The following is a 27222-nucleotide window of genomic DNA, read 5'->3' as shown; positions in this document are numbered from 1 at the left end:
TTAAACAACTGTCAACTTCCATTTAGGCAACACCGCTGATCTTGTAAATTCAGATAATAAAACCAATGTCAAAGTAGATTCAAAAGAAGAGATAAGACAGTTGATGAATAAAAAGAAAACACTAGGAGGAAATTAGAAAAGTGTAAGTTTACAAACACACAAAAAAATTAACCTACTGCATGAGAACAGGCTTTACTGATTGCTTCTTATCTAGTTCCTCATGCCTTCCCCACACTGACTTTGAAAGATCTTACGAACTTCATAAATACATTCTTCTCAATCAATAATCAACATTCTTAACATATTTTGCAACTTTTATTGGAACTAAAGATGCAGTTCTTCCAGTTAAAAGCTTCCAAAATCATCATCTATTGCCAACAAAAGCAACTAGTCTAATGGAGGAATTACTGGGTGGTGATCTATGGCCTGAATTTACGCATTTGTTTAGACTGGATAGCTATATATAGTTGCCATGCCTAATCCCATTACAGCTTATGCTTATGAATCATCTGAAATAGGAGATCATTTCAGCACAGGGTTTGAGATTGCATTAGACCTTGTCCTGCCAAGAGGCTCTGAAATTCTGAGTAACAACCTATGGAGAGTCACACCTTTTGATGAATCACCTCTGATAGTGCCAATTATGATCAAGGAGCAGAAGTCTTTAATTTTATTTTAAATTGTTATTTCGTTATTATTTTTTAAGAGCTTTTTTACAGTGGAAAACTAACAGGACAGTCTCCACAATTCCTTAAACCAAATTGTTTCTTGCGGTTGAAAACCAAATTAAGCCAGCAAATTTACATTAGTAGTATGCTTACTTATGTAGCTATTACTCCCTACAGTGACTTACAAAAATGTGTAACAGATTCTCTACATTTGAACATTCAAGTAAGGAATACATAGAAACATTTACAGATGTAGACATACATGGCTATACACATGCATACTACATTACTTGCATACAAAAAAGGCAAAAAAACCTAGCTTTTGTGTTCTGCATTTATGTAGAACAGATGTGATGTTTCTAGCCTTGCAGATGACTACAGGCAGTGCAAAATGAAATGGTGCAGTCTGATGCAACAACATATGAAATGATGAGATAATGAATGAGGAATTTTTCAGAATTTAAAACAAATACTTGACCTCAGAAACAACATACTGGAAAAAAAATAGTAATATTTAACTAAAACCTGGATATAAAAAAAATCAGAAATACCATATTTAAATACAACACTAATTAGTTTCATCATTTGGTATTAAGTATACCAGTCAAGAATGAATACCACCCTGCACACACTGCCACTGGTGAGTTCTCTTTGCTGGGTAATCATTTTCTTTTAAGAAAAGTGATGATACAGTCAGGGAGCAAACAATACCTGAACTCTAATCATAAGCCTGATTTGAGTCAAAATTCAGCTTTGAAAAACTTTTTCAGCTTTTGATTTATCTCTTTATATTTGAAAGTTCAGGAACCAAACATGACAGAATCACAATACGTCAGGGATTGGAAGGAACCTTGGTAGATGATCTAGTCCAATGCCCCTGTCAGAACAGGAACACCTAGGTTAGTCAACGAGTCCAGGTGGGTTTTGAATGCCTCCAGAGAAGGAGATTGCACAGCCCATCTGGGCAGCCTGTTCCAAGTGCTCTGTCACCTTGAAGAAGTTTAACATTTAAGCTGGATCTTTAGAACATCAACTAGATATGTTAGAACATCAACTAGACTGAGGCATCACCTCAAGCTTTCATCTTGAAAAAATTATTTCCAGACATGTTAAATCACGCTACAAGGACAATCTACATGGTTTTGAATGACACACAACACTTGAATTGGTTTGAAAAGGTCACGTTGTTACAAGTCTAAACTCTTTAAAACTATATTCTAATATATAAGGCACAAAGAACACAGAAAAACTGTCTGCTGAGAACATAAATCAACAGTGCTTTCAGAGTTCAACGTTTTTCCTAAACTTTTAAATAAGCTATTTTTCTTGTGAGAAAAGATTGTAATACTCATCAATATTAGAACCATCAGCTGAGAGGAAAAAGGTAAATAAAACTTCTGATGAAAGTTTATCGTATCATATTGATTAATTCATCTCCACCAACCATGAAAAGATTACAAGTGCTACTTTTTAATTTTTTTTTTATTATTATTATTTTTTTTTAATAAAATACACTATACTATTAGCCCTAGAGTCCAACTCTAGTTATCTTCTTGGTAAGTATATAGAGGGTAGAGTGAGATTACAGAACTCAACCAGAAAAAAAAAAAAAAAAAAAAAAAAAAACAACTATATTTAACCTGTTAGGTTAAACACAGGTCACAGTAAGTACAAGTTTTACACAATCTGTAGATGTATCTTACCTAGTCTTGCCTGAAAACTTGAAAGAAAGGAGAAGTTACTGACAGATTACTAATTTCATTAATGATTTCATTCTCTAATTACTAATTCTTTACATTATCCGTGGTTTTAGTGGCCCTGACAACTTCTCTCTGTTCTCATAACTTAGGCATTTTGAAGGTTAGGTTAATTACCAGACCACTTGAGGAATTTAAGGAATTTGTTTCCTTATTTTTCACTTTCCTTACATCCTTCTGGACACCTGATAAAATATTCTTCCATACAGATATAAAGAGAAGCAAAGCTAGGGACCAAGCTTTCTCTAGAACTCCCACTAGTAGTTTCCCCTCTCATAAACTTAAAAATTGTGAGAATTTTAAAATAAGAAAGACGAGGAATGCATACAAAAATGTTTGTTCAGAAAAGTATCATGTAGGAAAAACACCTGATGGAATGAATACTATCAAAAGTAGGTATTTCCCCATCATCAATGAATTCAAGACATGAGGTTGTTTTGTTACTGACTGCTGTCTCAAACAGCTTGAAGTATGTCCACAATGTAAAAAAAATGATGCTGGTAATTTAAACAAGAAAAAAAAGGGAGAGGAAGCTTTGACTTATATCTACTTAACTAATTGTCAATCGATAAACGTGTTAACTTCAGTGTGAACTTTGGTTCACAAGAACTGCCAAAAATTAAGGTTACAGAGCATGTACGTCTTTATGACCAATCACCCTAAGTCTCAGAGTGCTCTCCACAGAAAATTCTTGTCTACAAGATTAAAGCAGATCCTCCTCTCCAGGAAGATTAAGCACAACCTTGTATCTTTTTCCAGTCCACAAAATCTGTCCAAAGCACTATGACAGAACTCTAAGGACATAAAGGAGGTGACAAAGTTCTCCTGAAACAAAAAAAAAATCCTTATTACATGAGTCCTTTCCAAACTCATAAAATAGTACCTATTGAATTCAGATGATTTATTAATTACTTGCAGGAATTTCATCTAAATACTGTAACTGGTATGACTGTCAGAGCAGAAATACAAGAAATGCTGACCAAGATTCTGACAAAAAAAACTGCATTATGTATAGTGGTTTTGCATGTAGCACTATTTTCCTCAAAGTTTCCTTGCTTTTGCAGGTTGACTATACTTTTTTCTCAGTAAAGAAACTCTGAACATATATACATATACATATCTTTATGTAGGCATAACTTCATATAAATTGAATTAATGGTATACTCTGCGTTTTAAATATTTAAATATATGTCACTATATGTACATATACATATAGTAATTAGAGCTGCTACAGCTACACTAGAGACTAGTGGCAACTAGATTTAGAATAAACAAACAAAAAAAGCTTACCATTTTTATTCTCATAATCTAACTGGCATCACATAAATCTTTTGAATAAGAAGCTATAGCCTGCCTAATGCTTCCCATGGATAACTTCATTTTCTCTGTAGCTCTAAATGTGCTTCAGTATTTATTTTGAAAAGCAGGTTACTCTTTTAAATACAAAAATGACGAAACCCTTCTAATTAGAAGCCTAGATTTCTCGGTACCCAATGACACCCTGCACACTGTGTTTCCAGGAAAGAGGCCAGAGATAGTGAAAATTTTCTTGCACATTACAGATGATACAATTAAGAAAAAAAACCAAAAAACAAGTATAGAAAGACTGCTATATGTTTCTTTCTTTGATTTTTTTCTACTTCTAAAAGAAACAGTGTATGTGCAGACAACACAAGAACATCTGGATACAATAATGGAAGCAAGCTGCCAATTCTTACCAGTAATTTTCATTAGAAGAGGGTTCATTACATCCAAAGAGCAACATGTGATGGACAGTGTCCATGCTAGCGTGAGGTTTAAAGTCAACTGAAAAACAAAATGATAAAATAAGTAAGTTACCCTTACTCTCACTGCAATTTACACAAAAAAGAGCACTTTGAGTTAACAGTTCTCTGCAATGCCGGAAACAAAGTACGTATCCCCCCCGACCATTTATTTACCTTTTTCACTCCACTTACAAGCTTTTGCTTGAGTTCATTCAACAGCCTTTCACCCAAGTAGTTACTGTATTTCATTTAGTGATTGAAATAAAAAATTCCAAGTTTCCACTCAAAACCTTTCTATTTTCCCCAATAGTTAAATAAAACACTTAGTAGACATGCCAATATACCCCAAATCACAGTTTTTGTAGTAACCAGTCATATGTAAATTTAGTTTCAAAATTTACACTTGTAATTTAGCAGTACTTTTTAAAGTTCTTTTTAGCTTTTTCATCAAAATACAAACATGAAGTTAGAGTTAAGAGCAACTATTATCTTGCACACTGGTTGAAATCCTGTATTTTCTCAGCATTTCATTTGATTTACACTTTTGCTGCATCCTTCTGGGGACTATAGTCCAAGAAGAGAACTATGATTTATTCTTACTGACGTTGACAAACCCTCTGGAATGGAAAATAATACTCCCTAAAAGACAACAGAATCCTGTTGCCGAAATACTTCTCATTGTTAGAAAATTGGAAAACAATGACATTCAGTACTCAAATGTCTGTTTGTCATTAAGTACCAGAAAGCCATTATTTTCATTTCTCAAATATTCAAGATCCTGTTCACTACTGAAAAAAAGTTACCAATATCACAGTGTAGTAATACTGATCATAAACTTACAATGACAGAATTTCTAAAAATAAAACAAGCTGAATTGTGTAACTTCCTCTGTTATTATGGAAATGCTGTGCCAGATGCAAGCAGTATAAAGGAATTTTTCTTAATATGTGACAGAGGAAAAGGGCTGGAGCATTCTTAACCTTATTCAACAGCAGAACATCCAAAAAATGAGTCACTCCTGACATTAGACATAGACATTTAGGAGTCTCCAAGTTTTCAAGGATCTTAGTATGGTCAGACAATGAAGCTGTACACCACATAAGCCACTTCTGCTTCATAAATTTGCAAGTTTATCAGCTGACACAGAGCTTCTGAGGTGAACAATGATGTGGATTATTGTCCCAATTCTACAGAAGGAAAAAAAAATCCAAACAGACAGCTTTCAACCCTACTTTTTGGAGCTTAGGTTTGTAGTGAAAAGTGAAGTAGTATTGCCAGAAGACAAGGCACAGAATTCAAAAGCTAGCTATCTTGAATATACACCATGCAGCCAGGATGGGTTGTTAAGAAACAAGCATGATAGAGTTGAGGGTCAGGTTTGAAAAATAAGTGTCTCCACATGTTGAGGGAAGAGAGGAAGGAAAGAGTACCACATATTCTTCAGAATGAATTTACAGAATCATTCCAGTTGCTTGAAAGATTAGAGTTCAAAGACTGTACATAGCCATCTTTTTACTAGAAAATTTTACTCAGTCCTTAGCTATAAAATTGATCTGCATTAGAGAAAGACCTTTTGTTTTGATGTTTTTGTCATTAACAAAGTGAAACTATGATTAACTCATACATGGGATGGATAACATGTCATACTATGCAGACTAAATTTTCCAAGTGTTTATGCTGCTGTTGCCAACATCTGTGAGAGGACATTTCTAAATAGTTCATAAGCAGCTAGAACAATTTTTCTTGCACAACTCAATACTTGTACAAAATGTACTGTAGGCAACACTTAGAAAGACAGCCTTCAATAGACAAATTCAACCACAGGGCCTCTCAACTGCAAACCTCTGCAGCCATTACAAATGTCACTGTTTCTCTTTAATTCCATGCCAGCCTCTCATCTTTTTAATTACTGTCCAAATATCCTTTATTTCTGCACAATGTCTACTGCAGTGACATTCCAGTGTACGGCTAGGACTTTTAAGCACTGTTATAAAATGTACTTCAAACAGCTTAACAAGTAGTACTAGTACAGACAGAATATAATTAGCAAAGCAAAATCACATCTGTGTTTGAACCACTTGCATGCACTAATTTAGCTCATATCTCATCACTGCTTCTGAAAGAGCTGAAAGGCATCTCAGTCTGTCTGTGAGCTAAAGAAAGTTTTGCAGTCAGTTAACCTTTCCTATGTAGATATCTTCTTAGCAACACTGACAAGCAAACACTATTACAAACACTGTTTTCAAAAAAAAGTTTTGTTTTTTTTTTTTTAAAAAAAAGCAATTTAAAAATGATATAAGTTATAAAAGTCATGCAAACGAGCATGAGATTCAAGCCAAATACAATACCTGTTACTACCAAAGCCTTAAGAAATATCAAACCAAAGCTTCTAGTTATTCTTCTAGTTGACAGCCACTATATTTTAAAATAAGAAGCATAACAAAATTCAATATTTAAATGACTGTGACGACTTGCAGAAGGTGGTTTTGGCCTAACAGAATATCAGCACCTGCCTTGACTGTTTTTACACAAGATAAACAAAAACAAAACAATTTTATCATCCCAAATTAGAAAACTAATAGGCATACCACGAGTGCTATTTACATACTGTAATACCTGACTGGAATTCTTTCTGTTCATTTCCTGTTCACTGTTGCAAATTCACTCAAGATTGAGACTTTTCTTACAAAAGCCCTCAAAATGAAGTAGGTATTCAACATTTTTTAATAAAAGAACTTCTAGAAAGATACAGTTTATTGTTCTTTTTTTAACAAATGATTTACATGTACTTCATTTGTTAATCTTATTCTACATAATACAAAATACTCAGTTTGGAAAAAAAACCCACAAGAGTATAGTTTGAAAAGGAAAATCCCATTGCTACTTCCAATTTAGTTTCTTTTAGGTATAGCTGTTACATAAATTGGCACTTCTATAATTTTTTTTTTATTTTTAATGCATAGATAAGCACTACAGAGTGATTACTGAAATAAGTTTCATTACATAAAGTAAATGTGAATTCAGTCTGAATCTGCAAGTACTACTTTGAGCAACAAACTTTAGAAGGAACAGAAAAGAACAAACAGGACAGTAATCAAAGCGTAGTAAAGGTGTATGCTTAAAAAAATTGATTTCTTGGATGTTCATCTTTAGGAGTGAAAACTCAATAATTGTTGTTATCCTTAAAAAAAATAATTTTTTTCAGTATAATTTAATTCATACACAAGAGTATCACGAGTGTTCACAGTTTGGTTTTTAGATTTTGTTTGGTTTTTGTTTTGTTTGATTTTGTTAGAGTTTGGTTTTTTTAGATTAGATATTAGAGGTCTTTAATATAGCACAGGCATTATCACTTTTTTATAGGGAAATTTATATACACCATACCAGAGAAACAACCTTGCAGCACGCAAGGAAGAAAAATAATAAGTTCTACAAAAGGCCTCTAGAGCAAAACCTGCTCTATATCTACTTGTAATTTGTTAACACTCCTTAAATTTGCTCAGTTTCTTCTTTTGTTACTGCCCAAGAACGGACCCTCAACTAATTGGTAGGCTCTGGTACAGCACCCTCCCAGCTTTGCAGTATGAAGTTATACCCCTTGCTCCCTTGTTCTATTAATGGACAGAACTTGTTCTTCCAGGCCCTTCTGAAGAACAGACTAAACGGAGGCAAACAGGAAAATAAAGGAAAAAACAGAAGTGAGAAAATTTAGTTGGCAGTATTATGTAAATAAATTGAACTGGGGGCAGGAACATAGGTTCTGGTCTCAGATTTACCACTGAACTATATCAGCACCTCAGTTTTATGATTTCGTTCTGTGTATCATTCACATGTATGTGCCTTTTGAATTTCCAGAGAACACACACTATCTTTTCCATATCTCGGTGAATGGCAAGTCAGTGCAACAGTACATCTGTTAGTTGTCAAATGCTATCACAGTAATTAATGAGACTTAATTACACAATCTATTGCCAATCCAATGAATGCAGACTCTGCTTAAACCATTTAAAAGTGTAGACAAGATGCTTTTAAAAATAAAAATTTAGTTCCACGTCAATTTTGTGCTTATTTATGCCACAAAAAATAAATCTGTGCAACTAAGTAAATATCAAGTTTTGTAACATTAATAAAGCATTACCCAAAACATCACTACTCATCGTGTTTCTTGAGTAGCAACGCCTATAGCAAAAAAAATCTCTTGCCTGAGAAGAAGTTATAATTTGTTATTCATGTATTTCTTAAGGTAGGTCAGTTAGATATACCCTACATTTTCTGCAATTAAATAAGTTTCAATCTAGTTCTTTTGATAAACAGACCACTTCTGTTGGTTCTAACATTGGAACATTGACTCTAACATTGGAAATCCATTCAGTTGATAGCACTTTTCAGTGACTTCACTGAAGACAGATGGAACTGATCACATGCTTAAGATTGACCACATTTCTCTCTATTTTGGTGGAAGTGACCAAAGAAAAATGCAATCCTAAATTATTTTCAAGCCATTCAAATATAAGAGGTTTTATGCAACACTCTGGTGGGAAACAATTATGTTCACAGAATAGAATGTTCTCATTAATTTTTCAGTGAAATTCCTCTTCCTGTCCAAAGTTCCTTCTAAATACTAGAATGGTTTTGTTTCCAGACCTTACACTGCTTTGCAATACATTTACTCAAGCATGGTGATCATTGGAAAGCTGAAGATAAAAAGCTGGTAAAAACAAAACATGTGAAGAATAGAAGCTGTTCACTTTTCAGATTAAAAGAAATGAGTTGCCTGGCATGAGTCACATTGAGATTTTGCAGAAAACTGGACTTTTAACAAAACTGCTTTAGTCAATCCTTCTAAATGCATATAACAGAACGTATTTTTATGGACTTTATACACATTAGCACCAAATGACAGATGGAAATGTGCAGCAATCTAATAAAGATTTGAGCTATGCAATTTTGCAATTCAATGAAGCACTAAATCTAAATTGCACAAGCAACAGGTTAGTGGTATGCCCTTCTATGAATTACTTGAAAGCAAAAAAGTCAACTGCACATACTGCATAGTAAATACAGTTTTTAGAAAATTAACATGAACATCAAATCCATTGTATACTCTTGTGGGTTGTTGTTGGTTTTGTTTGTTTGTTTTTGTTTAACTATTTTCCCCCGGGGGTCAAACAGCCAAAGTGTAATTTCACTGTTAGAAGCCAATTTCTGTACCAAACCAATATATGGACAAAGAATTGAAAAAGTCTTTTTCACTTAACATAAAGTAACAAGAAAATCTGAAAATGAGATTCTATTTCCAAAGGATTTCCACACAGAAATTAACATGGAACAAACAGTTCCTCAATACCCTACAACAAAAGCTACACGGAATTTCCATCACATTATTCTAAATGGCAACAGGGAATAAAAAAAAGATTTCAGTTTAAAGAACATTCTGATAATGAAACTTCCATCAGGAAAATCATCACCTTTACTCTTTATCAGAACATTTCACAAGCAAGAAAAACATCAAAAGTGCAGTGAAGAGCCTCTTTACAGATTCATTGTTTTGCAAATCCATTTTGGTACTATTTCCAAGTGTTTGTCTGCCATCTTATTCATGTGACAACATAAAAAAAAAAAAAAAAAAAAAAAAAAAAACAGAAGGAAGAGTTTAGGTTGCTTTTGCTCTATTTTGTTTCTTTTTCTTTTTCATTTGCTTTTTTGCCTCTTAGATAAATAAAATCTTACCGCAGCCAAAGCTGACTGTAAGTGCAAAGGATTTACAGTCTACACCAGCAGGTAAATAAACAGCCTGCTCAGTGGAGCAGAATTAAGTATCCATCCAGAGGACAGAAAGCCAATACTTCACAAATGGGACTGTTTGATATTGACTGCCAGAGGCATTTGCATGCAGCTCCTTAACTACTATTACTCATGAATCTCTCAGATACAGTTTGTTATCTTGACTCTAAGTAGCTTTTTCTAGTTAGTTTCTGCATTAGCCATGACGAATGCATTTTAGAAACTCTGACAGGCAAAGATTAAGTCAATACAAGTCAAATTTAAAAAAAAAACAACAACAGACCTTTAGATTCTTCAAAAGGGCTTGCTTAAGCTCTTCGAATTAACCAACACTCACCTACATAGGCTTCATCATCCACTGGCAGGGGTACTGACATGCAGAGGTAGGTATCAGACTGCTCAAAGACAAAAGAACAGAAATTCCCTTAAAATAGGGCATTCTTACAATGAAAAGAAAGTACCAAAATTCTTTCAAAGAATGAAAACAGGGAGAAAAACTGAAATATTAAGAAAAAAGAATTAAGAAATTATACACTTATAAATCTTGGCACTGAGATTATTTGCAATAGTTAGCAAACACCACACTCTCTGCCTGACAAAAAATTTGAAGGGGTAACCGTATTCTGATGATGTCCAAATAAGCAGCATAAATCCACGTGTGATACATTAAAATGACAAGTATTACTAAGTTTCTGATTTATTGTATTCTTGATATGCATTTGTTCAGTATTTAATAACTTCCTATATTCTAAGAATAAAGACTATCTCAGAGCTAAACATTTTTCTACCATTAGCCGTATGTCTTCTTAATCAAAGATGCATATAAGTGGACAAAAAAGGGTAAAAATACAGTGCCATTGTAACAGTAATCATAGGAATACATTTATTTGTGATTCATGCATCTAATTATATGATAATCAATGAAATTATTTTTCACTGGACAATACAACAAACATCACATGTTCTTCAAAACAAAGAACATTATTAACTAAAAAATTAATAATAAAATCAATTTGCAATTTTCTTGCTTAAACATTGTAAAGGACTAGCAATTTCCTGGAGCAATTGGATGAACAGTACAGATGAGATACAGAATAATAGGCAGTCCATGCAGAAAACATACAAAGAATGACTTCTGCAAGACATTGCAGCTGCCTTAGTAACCTAAAAGACTTTGAATTTAAAGTGCTCAGCTTGTCAGATTTGGAATTATTCTTGGATTTAATAGAAAAATCAATTAAAACACAAAACCAGTAGATCCAGAGCAGTAATCACGAATACCCAGATGTGAAATCTCTACAAGTACTCTGGAACACAAAATAATGTCCCTGAAAACAAAACCGGGCAAATTTTTGTAAAGGAAAGCTCTCAGCTCTCTCCATTGCTCATCAGCAAAACAGTGAATCATTGGTACAGCATGAAATCATTCATCTTAAATGCACGTGAAATACGAAAGCAAAAAATGCAATCAGGTTTATTTTTATCTACTAGGTGGAGGCCAGTTCCCTATAACAGCACCATGTAGAAAAAAAAAAAAAACTAGTTGCTTTACTGAGATATTTGTCCAAAGATTATGTAGAAAGTCAACACTGCTGTAAGGAATTAATTCATTTCCATGTTTTATTTACATGTAACAGAGATTACTCAACAAGGTCAGGGATGTGGCTTGTATGTTGACAGCTATGCTATTATCTAATTTAAACATTATTTTTCAGCTTTAAGGTTGTTTAAAAAAGAAAATCTTGTAGTAGTGGTACTTCACTACATCCATGAACTCTAAGACCAATAAGATGTCCTCTTTCACTATTACTTGCCAAAATGGATGAAAATAAAATTCCTGCTACAAAACACTTCAAGTTAATGAAAAAATAAAATACACTGAAAATAGGCTTAAACAATTAAATGCAGCTGAGAAGGAATGACAAGTACAATGCTGATAAAAGTATGTGATTACACAAAGCACTGATGTTCACAGATAAGAAATTTGCACTGGTGGTTTGCTTGAAGACAGAAAAGATAAACATAGGTCAGCTGATACAAATAGTTTGAATGCCTTTGTGAACTCCAGGTATATGCATTTACAGAACATACAACAGCCATTTATAAATTGAAAAGGAAATAGCTTATTTTCTATTTAGCTGGGATTCAGAACTTCATTTAGAAACTTAAACTTCAAGTTCAACAGCAGCAAAGCTGCTCCAATGGAGATGCTATGAAGAAGCCACATGAACAGCATGTCAATGAGGCTGTTCATTCATCCTCTTTGAAGCCTTTCTACAAGCACTACCAAATTTATATCATTTGTGAAGAACATTCGATTTCTCAGATTAGCTAGTTGTTGATCTGAATAAAAGTTCCACTTTCTTGCACTACATGACATCACAGTGATCCAGTTGAAGCATAAGATTTTCTTTTCATAGAAAAACGCATGATGGACAACATAGAACACACAGGTGTTACTCCAAAGATACTAATCTTATCTTCGCAATTAAACTAATTTATGCGTTCTCTAGTAATTTTTTCATCTTTCCCACGTAAGTTACTTTAATTCAGAACTCAGGAACTAAATGCAGTCATAACAAATACAGCAGTGCATTTATCACTGCATTTTAAAAACTGCACTTGTTTCCTTGCTCACTGGTTCACTTTGGCATCTTTTTTGACTAGATACAGAGTTACAAACAGGCCTTAAAACTGCATATGAACATCTAGAGGGCTAAGAAATACATGAAGAAGATAATGAGTTAGTAAGAGGCCACTACAGAAGAATATCCTCTCTAAAGAGGATAATTCACCTCCATTCCACTTATGCCATAACACTGAATACAACATCCATTCCACTAAGTGCCAGTGTTGATTGTTGTGGCATAAAATGCTTTTGATCATCTCTTTCTGTGAACTGCAAGAAAACAAAGACTGCCTTTTCTGCATTTCTTCTCACTATGCATATTGTGCATAACTTGTATAAATACGAACCAAGTTTCCTGCTGCTAGAGCAGGTCAGAGTGGAAGGAGGAAGGGATGGGAAGGAGAAAGGGAAAAAAAAAAGATGAGACAGAGAACATAACAGCTGGACTACATATGAGGTTAGGTGTTATTTTTGCTTATCTTCTCCACAATTAGCATCGCATGTTGCTTTCTATTGCTGCCTCCCTTCCCCATCCCTCTCACAAAACTATATGGGAGAATAACATTTGTCTTCATAAGCATTGCGAGATACAGATACACACGCATATTTCCCACCTAACAATTATCCCAGCTTTTTGTTGATGGTGTTGCTTTTTTCTTTTTGAATGGGAAGACACTGACCCCTTCATACACGATTCCCAATATTTTAACTAATGATTCCTCATGCCATATCACTAGAAGTTACATAATCAGAAGTGTTCGCCCTGAAGAATTAAGAGTACTTTTCACTCTCTCTGAAAGGGATGCTTAGTATTTTGTTGCAGACAAATAAAATACAACAGAGACTCTCTCTGTTTGTACTTACTGGAATGATGCCACTTACTCTAAATTTTATGTTCCAGGAGGCTGCTCCCCTGTAACTGAGAGCCTCATTCTGCTTTCACTATTTTTTTGAAAGTGCTATCTGCAACAATGAGTCATCATCTACTGCAGCACAACATCCTACTCTTTCCAAGCATCTGCAGCCCTTTTCAAGAGACGTGTCTTTTAATGACATATATAGTTCCCTGCATTGCCTCACTAAAGAAAATGAAAATTAGACATTGTTTATCTTGCTAAATAAAACTTCATTTGAAAGTGACAGCAGAATTTTAGACTTTAAATGTGAATCTCAAAAATGCTGATGTTAAATATTCTTCATTTTTACTGTCTTGGTTCGGAAAGCTATGACATAAATAAGCTATGTCAAACCACAAAGATATACTGATAATACTTTCTGGAATATTTCAATGTTTTAGAATGTTAAATCAAAAGTATTATTCTTGTAAAAATGCTTTCTGGCATTCTCTCTCAGCTTGTCAAAGTTGTAATAATGTTCAATTTACTGCAACTAAAATTGAACTGAGAAACTATCTGAGATTTGGTGTAAACTGCAATTTTAATCTGTCTTACCAGCACAACTGTATAAGTTTCATTTTAATAAATCTCATAATTTAAGTTTCAATAAGCTCTAGCAATTAATTGTAAGAAATCAATACTAAAAATAAAATTTGTCAGATGACACTATTTTTCTATTCTTTGAAACTCTTTTTCAGATTTCTATTTCTCACTGGACATGCACACACTATTAAAGTTACCATTTTCCTCATTCACCTCACGTTAGTCATACTTCAGGCAAGACTTTATTTCTCTAGCCCATTGAAAAAAAAAAAATAGAATAATTGGCAAAAAGAAAAACTATACTTCTCCCACCTGCTTGGGTGTCACTCCAGGCATACGAATGTCCAAAGCAAAATCTGACAGCCCAAATGAAATAACTGGCCTGGTGCTCCCAAAGCATTCACTGGAAAGAGATCTGGTAGCATCTTTATACCTTAAAAATAAGCAGGGAACATAAAGATAAATATATATTTTAAAATATATTTTAAAAATATCTGTATTAGAAATAGTAAAGAAATCTGACAACACAGGAACAATTTGGAAAATTCCCTACTTCATTAGGTCACAAAAACATCTCCATTATCAAGCAATTACTGAAGTAATTCCTGTGAAAAAATCAGATGTATTAATCTCATCTAAATCCCTGTCTTAGGTACACAGATGTACAGATAAAGAACTAATGCACTAGTACATGTCAAGTACTATTAATCACTCAAGACAGATTGATGTTTTGTTTAGGAATAAGTATCTGCTGTATAATTCAATAAGGAGAATTTATTTTTTTTTACCTTCCAATAATATGACATTTATAGCAATTCCCACTGCCAGCAGAGAAGCAAAACAGTAAGTTTTAGAACTTCACGTGAATATCAAGGTCTATATTGATGACAAATGACAAAAAAAAAAAATTGAAAAATGAAAAAATACGGTTGAACACCTTTTGGAGAGCTAAGAGGCTTTCTCTTGTATTAACTAGATTAAGTTTGTCTATTCAATCTTACAGTCACTTATGTTTACTCCTTCTCCAATATTTCTAAGGATTGAGCAGTTTAAGATGATTTTTTTTTTTTTTGCTGTTGGAACAGCTTTTTACACTGCCAAGCTAATAAGAGCAGGGGAAATGTATTTACTCACTGTGTAAAGACTCAAATATACCTGTGGCACTATGTAACACAATGTATTTGTTATTGTTTTTATCATCCCAATGACAGCCATCCTTAACTTCTATTTTAATGAGCTATTTGTGGAGGAAAAAAAAAACCAAAAAAAAAAAACCAAGAGTTTGTCCTCACTATGACAAGAGTGACACTTCAAGTAGAATGCAGAACAAGTGAGCAAAACCAAACAACCAACATGCACATTTTTATCAAGGACATGCTTTTTCATACATTTATTGTATTTCCATACAAAGGTGAGGGCAGCCCTAAAAATCATGCATTCAACACATAATGTCTTTCTGCATAACCCACCTTTTGAAGACAGAAAGTGGGCTTCTAAAACCCAAACAGATGTTTTGAAGAACAAAAATCAGTATTAGCAGGTTGTTAACGAAGCCAGCCATGTCCACCCTGCAGTTCCTGGCCTGATTAAGGGACCAGAAAAAGGGCAGCACAGCTCTATCAGCTGTGATCCTGACTATTAGGCAACAGCAGCATTAATTCATTACTTCATTCTTATGTGCTCTGCAGGCATGCTCCTGCTTCTGACAGACCATCTGTCTTGGAAGGTGATGCACTGTAAATTGGGAAGGTGGATGATGTTATGTTGTCTTTATTACTAGCTGTAAAAATCTGTTGAAGGGTTTTCCTTGGAGACAGATGAGACTGCGCCTCTGTCCACTTAAGGAGCCAAAATGAAGTAGACTCCTGATGCTTCCTCCCCCGGTGGCACAGTTAGATTTGTGTGTTCCGTATCAGTCCATGGTGCCAGAGACACCCAGTAGCATCACAGAAACCAGCATCAGTCATCTTTTAGAACCTGTGAAAATACAAGATAAAAGGATAAAAGATGACTAACACATTAAAGCATCAGTTCTCCGCAAATCCCTGTTGAGAGTTTTTGAAACATTAGTTAAGTGTTGTCACAAGGTACAGCCCAAGCCAGTAAAGAATGCACCTCATTTGAGTCCTCTCCCACTCATCCAGTGTCAGAAACTGATACATTCAATATGGACATAGGAAACTCACTCAAGAATACATTTTAAAACAGCACAAAGAAAAACAAAACAAAACATTTATAAGCAAAAGGCAAAACTATATATTTCACATATACAACAGTATAGTATAATGTGTTCTGCATGCAGCTAGAAGAGCCAAACACTGGCACAGCAAAAATTGAGCTCTATGAATTTTAAGAGCTATCACTAAAAGTTTCTGCATTAGTAGCAGACCGGGATACTTCATTTTTAAAACAAAAATGGAATACTATACCATTCTGTCTTAATATACCTGTTGCTTATGTACCGTAGTGCATAACTGATAGTAACAAATTGTTTTCAGAAATACAAAAGCAAGACTGCTTTACACTACTTGTATACTGTTTCTATATTCTTCTGTTAATGCTATTTCAGCTTAAGACATTACTATTCATATTGCTTTAATTAAATTTAACCTTAATGGCCCTTATATCGCTACACTGGTTGATTACACACTACAAGTTCACAAGGGTTTTTTTTAAGAATGTTAGAAAATAAAAGTGTGTGTTACTGAAAATATACACTAACGTTTGGGCTTGTTTTTCAGCATTTACAACTATCTAAGAAGAAAAATCTCGAAGACGAAGAAAATCAACCCTTCAAATGTGTTAGTAATTTGTTTAAAATAAACATTAAATAAAATATAAATAAAAAAAAAATCTATCCTTTGGATGCTGAAAACACAGTGAAAATATTGCTATAAAGATGAAGAAACAAAGGATTCTGAAACTCATGAGTTTTAATAAAAATCACTTCCCATCTCAGGGCATACTCACCAAAAAGGATTCTATATGAAAAAAAGTGCTTCCAGACTGAAGCCCACACTGGCAGCTTGCCTGTGTAGCAGCTATACCAGATTTACACTGAGCAATGTACAAGAGGCACTGATTCTAAAATCTAATTAAACTAACCATTACAAAACCCAAGTATTTTCTTCACTGGAAGATGACAGAAGATCCAGTCACACCAACTAAAAATAGACTCTTAGATCTGAAGTTGCCAAAAACATGCCAAAACTGTCCAAAATCATTCATGAGAACTAGTGATGCAACAGTAATTCTTTTTCTTTATGTAAATTCTTAAGCCTTCAGTTCTACCATCTTCATCGTCTTGACTACTAAACTATGGAAAACTGTAAAACATGTTGAGGACTGCACTATGACAGAAAGTCAAGTCTGTCTATCTATCTATACAGTCTATACATATAAGTCTATATATAAGTCTATCTATACCTATATGTCTATATATATATATCTCTGTAAACATATAGAGCTTCACTACTTTTTACATGAAGATATGATTACGCAATTATAACAGAGCAGCATCTTTCAAAGCCACCTGAAAGTTCTAGCACAGCTTAAGCACATTTCCATATAAGAAAAGAAAGCTAGTTATTCCAGGCAGAAAAACAAACATACACTGATGAGATTTTCACAGACATGTAAAAAAAAATTATAAAAAAAAGAAAAGAAAAAAAAAAAAGAAAAATCAATTACATCTCATAAGAACTGAAAACCATGTTACATTCATCTTTCTTAGAATTAGGCTGAAAATCAAATCTCCCCAGAAAAGTGAGGGTCATTTGCGCAATACTTATTGAATTTGCTGCATTTCTTTTTTTCCCAGCAAGTTAAAAATGAGTATTGATGAATTACAACCATTATGCTTTGATTCTTTTGTTCCTTTGTAGCAATTTGTGGCAATTCTCTCCGTATAGATTTTCATCAATATATTTTAGCTTCTTTCTTTCTATAGTAATTGTGAACATAAAATGGTTAGAAAACTAGTGAATGTGTCCCCAGACACATTAACCAAATTATCAGCTATTTAGATTGTTGTTTGATTGTTGCACAAAGTTGAACAGCCAAAAAAACCTTTAAGTTTCAAATTCTATGTAACAAATATACTAAACATTAACAAAGTAGGAAGTTCAAGGCTGGATTGGATAGTGCCCTGGGCAGCCTGGTCTAGTATTAAATGGGGAGGTTGGTGGCCCTGCATGTGGCAGTGGGGTTGGAGATTCATGATCCTTGAGGTCCCTTCCAACCCTGGCCATTCTGTGATTCTATGATGTGCTGGGACTTCTGCAACAGTGCTCTAACTTAATCTTCTGGAATATGAAAAATTAACTTCCAATGACTATAAATATTTTTTCCAGCTTTAGGAAAGTCTGAAGTTGTTTCTAAGTAGCACAGCTACTTGGTATGTAGATTAACAAAAAGAAGCCATGGAAAAAGATGAGCATTTACAGTCCTCCATCTGTAGTGTGAGTGCTTTGTTTGATGCATCTGGCTACATAACATATGGCTTCTGCTTGTCCTCACATTGTGATGTTGGGTTAAGATCGAAGGATGGAGATAAGGAGGAGGAAACAGCTCTGACTCCACTGTGACATAACCAGTATTAGACAAGGAGGAAAAAAGTGAGGATGAGAGATTCAGTAAGATTACATGGTTACTTCAGTTCATTAGGTCTGAATGACCTATCCTGATAGTACACAGTTCTGCTTCCAATTTAGAGTAAGAGTTTCCAAGGGAATGGAAAAAGCGAAGTAAAAAAGATGTAATTGATGACAAATGCTATATTGAAAGGAGAGAAAACAGAGATGGAAATTTGCTCAAGCAATACAAGCATGTTATCTTATCCACCATGTCCTATACAAACATAGTAGAAGACATAAAAAAAAAAAACACACAAATACAAAAAACTAACTGCATCTAGCAGGAAGAAATCTTACTGAACAAGCTGGGAAAAAAAAAAAAAAGAAAAGAAAAAGAAACAGGCACCAAAAGAGCTAGAATTCAAAACAGAATTCAAAATAGCATGCAAAATTAAGTAACAATATCTCAAAGTGATTTCATGAAAATTCAACTGCAAACCTTAAAAAATACTAATTCCTTAATAATGATCCATTCAAAAAAACAAAAGAGCAAACACAAACCAAAAAAAAACCTCAATGCCTTGTGATAAAGAAAGCTCTGTATTAGCCACAATCTTATAAAGCACACTATAATTTCTTCGCTTCATTTTTGTCATTTTACACACTGTACAAACTGAACTTGACGCAAGGAGAAGCCTCATCTTCAGCTTCCACTGTCTTCAAAGGAAAAATGAAAAGAAAGCTAAGCAGTATCGATCTGAAAGTTCAAAGGCAGTAAGTTCTCAAAGCTGAATCTTGTTTCATGATTCTTATGCAATGAAACCAGGACAACTTGATTACAGTCTCCAGCTACAGCACGCAAGAATCAAATTTTCAGCTATAGCAGGGAAGGCCATGTTTCATCTCACACTAAACATGAAGCTTAAGCAATGCAAGTTTGCCACGTTTAGATCATAGTTTGAGATTAAATTTAATGTTTGCAAAAAAAAAAAAAAAAATAGACAAATATGGCAAAAAAAAGTGTTATATTCAACCTACTGCACAGTCTTTTACATTTTAGAGGGGAGTATTCCTTTATTCTCTGTCATGATGTTCCACTCACATCATCATATAGTCACTCCTTCAGAAAAAAACAAAAAAACTTCAAAAAAAAGAAAAAACCTCAGAAGAAATGCTCACATGCACAATAAGACAAAACTAGCCCTCTTCCAGCATGTATGCCTTCTACATCATAGTTAGAAAGCAATGCTGAAGATTTCTCAGTAACAGTTGTGAAAGATGAAGCATTCTTCACAATACCAAGAAGATTAAAGGAACCAAGGATAGATGGTACCAAGGATTCATTTGGTAAGGATTTTGGCAGCAAATAGTGAAAGTTCTCTTTCTGCACAGGTCTCCATTACTTTTACTATGCCATTTTCCATTCAGGGAAATGAATCTGTAAGAAAATGGCAGGAAGACCAGAAAAGTCTTCCCCAGATAAGCTGGTTTTACAGCTTATAATTCTTCGGAAAATAATTAACTCATGGTTACAGAAAACAGAGGGCCAATACAGCTTTTAACACCATGCATGCCAACTACATGCAGTCCTGTATTTAGTGATTCCTTTTTGAAAACATGAAATGCCCTGACTTGTCACATTTTACTAAACTTTAAAATAATACACTTACCAGCTTATAGAACTCCTAAAAAACCTTTGAAATGTTGTATTTTGCAGAACTTTTTATTTTCCTTGACGCAACTCAAGTAGTTTTCCAGGAAAACATTTATGGCACGATTATAAACCATTAAAAAAAAACAAAAAACAACACATAACCAACTAAGGAGCTTTCTACAGAAACTGCTGCTTCAGTCTAGACTTCATTGGACTGTTCTTCTGGTTCAACTAACGATGAACTTCCAACATATACCATACCCACTGTAATCACACACTGCCTTGTATTTTCTTTCTCTTGCACTGCACTGGTTCAGCAAGCTGATGCCCTCCTTCCCAACCCCCATCAGTATATTCATCTTCAGATCAGATCAACTGGCCAGTGAAGCTGCCGCAAATCTATCATAAAAGAAATGATGCAAACATACAGATGGCAAGGAATCTTCTGCTTTTGGAGCAACTGAACTATGCGTAATATCACTCGCATTTTAAAAATATTTGTCTTCACAAGTTACCACATATAATTGGCCTCTTGGTTTAATTTAGATTTTCCTAATTCTCATATTCTGCTACCAAAACCTTTTCAAATATGGATACCAGAGGGAAAAAAGAAATATGATTGCTCTTATTGTTGTTTCTACGAACAATTTTTTCTATAATTTGACAGCTGAGCTTAAGTAGTGTGAATACTCCTAAAATAAAAATCTGTGGGAATAAAACCTACTGTTGATTCCACTGGAAGAAGTACAGCATCTGTAATTTGAATAAAGAACTTGAATCTTCTATATATTATAGAAGTTTAATTAGATGATTTCTAAACACATTTATACTCTGCAGGCTTTCAGAATATACTGACTTTGGACAACATGTTTTCTCCCCTATTTGCTGACTAGTATTAAATGAAAATTCATGCTAAGTAGTGCTAAAGAAAAAAAACCTGACTACCTGAATACTTAATCATTCTGAGTGATTTCGTTGATCTCTTAATCACTTGCGAGTTCTTTATTATGTTTTCCACAGAATTATAGGGATTGAAAGGAACCTCTGGAAATTATCAAGTCCAACTCCCTGCTAAATTAATTTTCCTACAGTAGGTTGCACAGGAAAATGTCCACGTGGGTTTTAAATGTCTCCAAGAAAGAAGACTTCTCAACCTCTCTAGTTAGCCTGTTCCAGTGCTCTGTAAACCTCAAAGATTTTCCTCATGCCCAGATGGAACTTCCTACGTTCCAGTTCGCGCCGGTTGCTCGTTGCTGTTTTACTGGACATCACTGAGAAGAGCCTGACCCCATCCAATTGAAATCCATCCCTTAGGTATTTATAAATATCTGAGATCCCCTTCTCAGTTTTCCTTCTATTCTTCAGTCCCAAGTCCCTGTCTTCCCTCAGAAGGGAGATGGTCCAGGTCCCTAATCACCTCAGATGCCCTCTTCTGGAGTCTCTCCAGAAGTTCCCTACCTTTCTTAAACTGAAGAAAGCCCAGAACTGAGCCTGTTCCAGCACCTCACCACCCTCTCAGTGAAAAGTTTCTCATCTAAATCTCCCATTTAGTTAAAAACCATTCTGTCTTGTCCTATCATTATGTGTATGTGAAAAAGGTTTATTTCCCTTTAAGTAACCAGAAGTTCACAGTGAGGGCTTTTACACCATTGTCTTCTCCAAGAAAAACATGCACAACTCCCTCAGCTTCTCTGATAATTTCACGGTCCTCCTCCAAACCTGCTCCAACAGCTCTGTGTCCCTTCTGCAGGAAAGACCCCAAGCCTGGACAGAGCACTCCAGAATGGGGCCTCACAAGGGCCATGGAAGTTTTGCTTTTGCTTGCCCTGCTGGCCACTCCTAATGCAGTCCAGGATATTGTAGGCCATCAGGACTTATGAGTCCTTCCAAAAGAGTGAAACTCAGAAAGTCCCTTCCTTCTCGTGGAAGTCAGATCTCAGGACCCCGAAGGCCAGAGAAAACACATTTAAAATGCCAACGCTGCCTTTTAAATACATTTGGAAAGCATTTTATTCACAATAAATCACCTTGTAATCCTTCTGCTTTGTCCAACCATCATACAAGTAAAATTCTTTTGTCAAGGAAGATCAATGCTTTTCACTGAAAGACGACATCTTAACTAAATGCTAATTTCATACTCTGAAAAAAAAAAAAAAAAAAAGAAAAGAACAAGTTGGATGGCACTAATTACTTGCTTAAAAGGGAAATCACATGAGAATCTTCATCTTTCATTTTAGTATTGAGATCATTATCAGTAGCACAGAGCAGTAATGATAAAGGTTCACTGAAGTGCCCTTCATCTCCCTTTTTTGTGGAGAAAAAAAGAATTTACTAAGGGGAAAAATCTTTCAAGAATTTGCATTAACCTCTAAGGATAAATCAAAGAAGAGATCATTAAAAACATTCAAGTTAAATTACACATTGCGTGCGAACAATGAATTAAATTCTTTGCGTATTCGTACACTAGAAAGGGCTTCAAATCTTGCTTCCTTGTGCATCTAGTCAAACAAGATGAAAAGCAACATTTTTCAGTCAGAATGTGCAGGAGTTTGTTCATGTAGCTATTTAGACTGTTTTGAACTGGCTGGTTCCAACAAAGCACAATGCGAGAGGCAGCACAAGGAATTGGACATGCGGTGGTAGTCAACAGGTGATCTACTAGGCTGGCACATGCAGCATCTCCAGCAGGCACTTCCTGCCTGTCACCACGAGATGTCCATTCTCCTCCTGTTAGGCTGCTGAGCTGAACTAGCCCACAATGCTAACAGATGAATACAAGCACTAGAAAAAGATGAAGGAAACAGCAAAGTGTGTGCTGCTAGGAGAGAAAGGCAGCAATCAGTGCTAGTGCCATTCTCCCAGCCTGGCACTACCAGTCAAAGAGCAATATATTTTTATATATTTATATGTGCCCTGTGTGCCCAAGGAATACCCCCTCACAGCCTGGACGTCTCACTGACCCTCTGCACAACAACAACATGCAAATCCACCTGAACAAGCCTCTTTTAGCAGGGACACACTGTTAGATGGAAACAATGGAGGGAACTGCCTTTAAAGAAGTACAGTGAGGCAATAACTACTATTTAGTTCCATCTCTGTCATCTCCTAGTAAAATATTTAAGAGAAATCTAAGGAACAGGGTTGTAGGTATACCACACCCCATCCCCATCTCCCCCTCACTCTTCCATCACCCCAAAAAACAATAACCAAGAAAACCAGAACAGTTTTGCCTTCTTCTGTAGTAGGATAGTCTCCACTGTGAGCTACTACATTACCGTCTAAGATAGGCTGGATCTGTTGGAGTACATGTGATGCAGACAGACTAAGACTTTGAGCATTTCAGCTCCACTAAAATAACAAGTAATTTTCATTCATTAAAATATATATATATTTTAAGTTTGGGAGTGTAATACAAAACTAATCTTGCACCATTTCCTTGTTCCAAAAGGGCCAGATAGTAACACTACTTAAATAATAATGGGAAGAGTGAGAGAGGAAAAAGCAAATCATTGTACCTAATTCAATTCAGCAGTAGTTAACAGCTGGATCATTTAAGATCAGAAAAAGCAGATAACTGAATTTTCTACTCTTATAGTTCCGTTTCTATAGGATGAACATTTTTCTACTTGAATTTTCACTGTCATAAAACACAATAATGCTAATAGTAAGGTAATAAATGCAATAAAGTTGACTAGTATTTCAGCAGAACATTCAGAGGAATTTTTTTAAAGTAAAAATGAAAGTTAAAAACAAGCAGCAGGTTTTCTGTAGAGTGTCTACAGAGATGGAATGTATAGGACAAAGATGAGTTTCTTTTCTAAAACTCACCACTACACATGAGAAAGTAAGTTCACAGGAATGGGCAGAAGAAAAAAAAGGAGAAAGAGAAATGAAGGAATAAGAAAAATATGCAGAAACGAAAACCAACATAAGAACCAAATACTGAGAACATACAAGGCTCCGTTACAGGAAAAAGTCAACATCTATTCAAACAAACAGCAAGTCAGATGAAATAATTATCTTCTGTTAATGCCCGATCAAATTTAACAGAGCCAATTAATACTCAGAAAAGGTCAAACCTTCCAGAGAAAAATAAGTCTGTGTAATGGACATCCCTTGTTAAGAATGATCTTTGAAACCGCTCTTAAGATTTCAGCAGCAGTTCTTTAAAAAGGTATACATAATATAACAAGACTGACATAATAATGAAAAACACATTGATTAAAAAACAAAGTCTCATGAAAATAATTTAACCACTAAAAACAGTAAACATACCGTCTGTTTTTGAAGAATTTACCATTGGAATTTAGATAAATGTATCAGACTGTATGTCAAGAACTGTATATACGCACAAAGATCTCATAAAACAATATCCTGCCTTAGGTGCAGGCAAGTTAAATATGAACAGTAGTATAACAAAGAGAAACCATTTTGAACACTGCACGCTAACATGGAAAACCAAACAAAAATCAAGAAGTGAAGCAGTTAGAATCAAGTGAGAGCAAGGAAACACACACAAAAAAATGTCCGTGCCCCAAGATTGTATAAATTTGGGGCACAATTCCAACTAATAGCCAACTTAATGACTTAATAGGTAATGTTGATAAAAGAATCTCTCAATAACATTTACTTTGTCTTTGTATGAAATGTTCGTAGGAGTAAAAGGAAATTAGCCACACTCTGTCTTAAGAGAGAATATAAATGCTGGTAATGACTGAGTTTCACTGTATTTGCTTTCTATAAGCAAAACAAGACAAAACAGACCAAAGCTTAAGCAGGGGAAATAAATCATCAAGTTTAGTGTCACAGTATTCTGGACATGCCCCCTCCCTCTGAATGGTCTGTAAGGGGAGATTCGAGAACATGTATGGGAAGAACATCAGACTTATTCGCTTCCAGAATAGAGCACATCAGGGTGCTGCGCTCCCAGCTGGCAAATGCTGTTCAGCTACAGAAGGATTAGGAAAGGTGATGCAGGGAAATTTATACCATGTACTGTTTTCTTGAAACATTTTGTTTTTAGACTCAATTGCTAAATAAATGGAATTGCTACCAAATAAATAAATAAAGGAAATACGTGTAAGAGAACTCGATATGAAACTAAATCTGCATAAGATTGGGAAAGAAAGATTACTATTTTCCAGGATTTAAGAAAAAATATTTTTAAAAATCTATTTATGCAGAAGTTGTTTTCAAAGTTTAGGAAGCTTACCTAATTCAACTGAATGGCAAACTGAAATTGTTTTTAATCTTTTTTTGTAAGTCACAGATGTAGGAAATAGTATAAATCCAAGACTTCTCAATAAGACTCATCTATCTTGGCTTATGTAGCATATTTAAGAGCATGGGCACTTTTAATTCATACTTATTTTTATTCCTACACTTGTTCAGACAGGAGCATATATGACTAATAGTTTGGTAGGTAAAAAAGTTCAACCTTTTCTTTTTTTTTTTTTTTTTTTTTTTTTTTAATTTGAAGTAAGATTACCTGACAATCAATGTATGCATTACATACAGTTTGCCCTTTTTTTCAGAATGCAATCTCTCTTCTGTCCAATTTCCAAAGTAACTATTTTGATTCTCAGGGTGCAGGTGGGTTTTTATCAGTGACTTGTCTTATCAAAACACTGTCTTTTTTTAAGCACCACGTAACTGATTTAGGCCAGAGCTCCATTCTGATGCTTGCTAACAGATCGTATGGAAGAATGAAGTGATCCAGGAAAAACTAACTACCCCAGAAGTTATCAGAGGATCTACTGGCATCATGGCTTGATAAACAATGGCAAAAGGTAAATATCACAGGAAACAAGCCTTTCAGAACCTCTCAAATTCAAAGACAGATCAAACTTGGAAGAAAAATACGACTTTCTGCCAACTCTCATTCTAGTTACAGAGAAACATAATTTTCTGAGAAGGAATTAAGAATAGCCTAAACAATACTATCACTTATAGTCTACATTAACATTAATGATACGTATTTTTGTCTATGCTCCTTCCTCCAGATTAGCTCATTCTTACTACCGACCACAACTTAGTGTTCTTAATCAAATTCAGATTAAATGTAGCCAGGTTTTAGGAACTTTTATCAATCTCATTTTTCTTTGAAAGGGTGAAAGCTTCAGTAGTGGTAGCTAGGGAAAGAAGAGATAAAAGGTCCTCACGTACTAGATAGTAATAGCACTGAAAGAGCTAAAACAACAACCAGCACCAAACAAAAAGCACAAAAAGCCTATAACACACACACCTGAAATGTAACATTTTTTTAAAACAGGAGTTAATATTTCCTAGCTGGCTTTTTTTTTTTTCCCCCCAACATGTCTTATACTCTATAAAACATGAAAAAAGCATTTTGTTTTCCTACATAAAGTCCTCCAAGGGCAAAAATACTGAGGAAAAAATAAACAAATAAAAATCAATATGGACTCTTCTGAAATCCTCTATTAAAAATATATACATATATACATATATTTTACATGAAGTACTACATACTGAGCTATTTTTCAGCTGTTTTTCCCAACAGCTACTTCTGAAGTGCTAAGCAAAACATTATGTAGATTTTAGCACAAAAATTATTTCTAATTTCACTTCTACTTAGAAGTAAATAATTTAAGCTGAATTCCCAAAACTGAATCCCAAAAGACTTCATCATACTTGAAGGTATTAAGATTGAAATTTTTCTGTTTTGCTTACAGCTCTGTAAGATGGAAGTTTTTAGATCAGCATTAAAAATCGTTTACGCAAACATTTCATTGTCCTGCTTTAAGTACTTCTTAACTACTAACAAAAAAGCCAATACACTTTCTTACATACTTTGATATCAAGTATGATCCCAATTTTTTTACAAAAAAATTTGCTCAGCATTCAACAGAAGTAGACTACTTTCAGGCAGGTACATCATCAGAAAGGCCACTACTTACATTAAATGGTTAATGTTTTCAACACTATTACTGT

The 27222-nt window shown here is 34.5% G+C and overlaps 1 protein-coding gene across 4 annotated transcripts in view; it reads right to left on the bottom strand.

Moving 5' to 3' along the window:
- The window catches only part of PAM (peptidylglycine alpha-amidating monooxygenase), a 121159-nt gene that overhangs the window by 52798 nt on the left and 41139 nt on the right, over window positions 1-27222 (bottom strand). For all 4 annotated transcript variants that reach the window (XM_048932283.1, XM_048932285.1, XM_048932286.1 and 1 more), the window contains exons 2-5: window positions 15513-16020; window positions 14356-14476; window positions 10313-10370; window positions 4144-4231 (exon numbers count right to left, since the gene is read on the bottom strand). In XM_048932283.1, the coding sequence (XP_048788240.1) occupies window positions 4144-4231; window positions 10313-10370; window positions 14356-14476; window positions 15513-15604 (359 nt within the window). In that variant the 5' untranslated portion in view covers window positions 15605-16020. The remainder of the gene's footprint in view (window positions 1-4143; window positions 4232-10312; window positions 10371-14355; window positions 14477-15512; window positions 16021-27222) is intronic.

Source organism: Lagopus muta, chromosome Z, assembly GCF_023343835.1.
Source record: "Lagopus muta isolate bLagMut1 chromosome Z, bLagMut1 primary, whole genome shotgun sequence".
In the NCBI taxonomy this organism is placed as follows: Eukaryota; Metazoa; Chordata; class Aves; order Galliformes; family Phasianidae; genus Lagopus; species Lagopus muta.
Note: the sequence above shows the minus strand (reverse complement) of the source record. Positions and strands in the feature narration are given on the sequence as shown.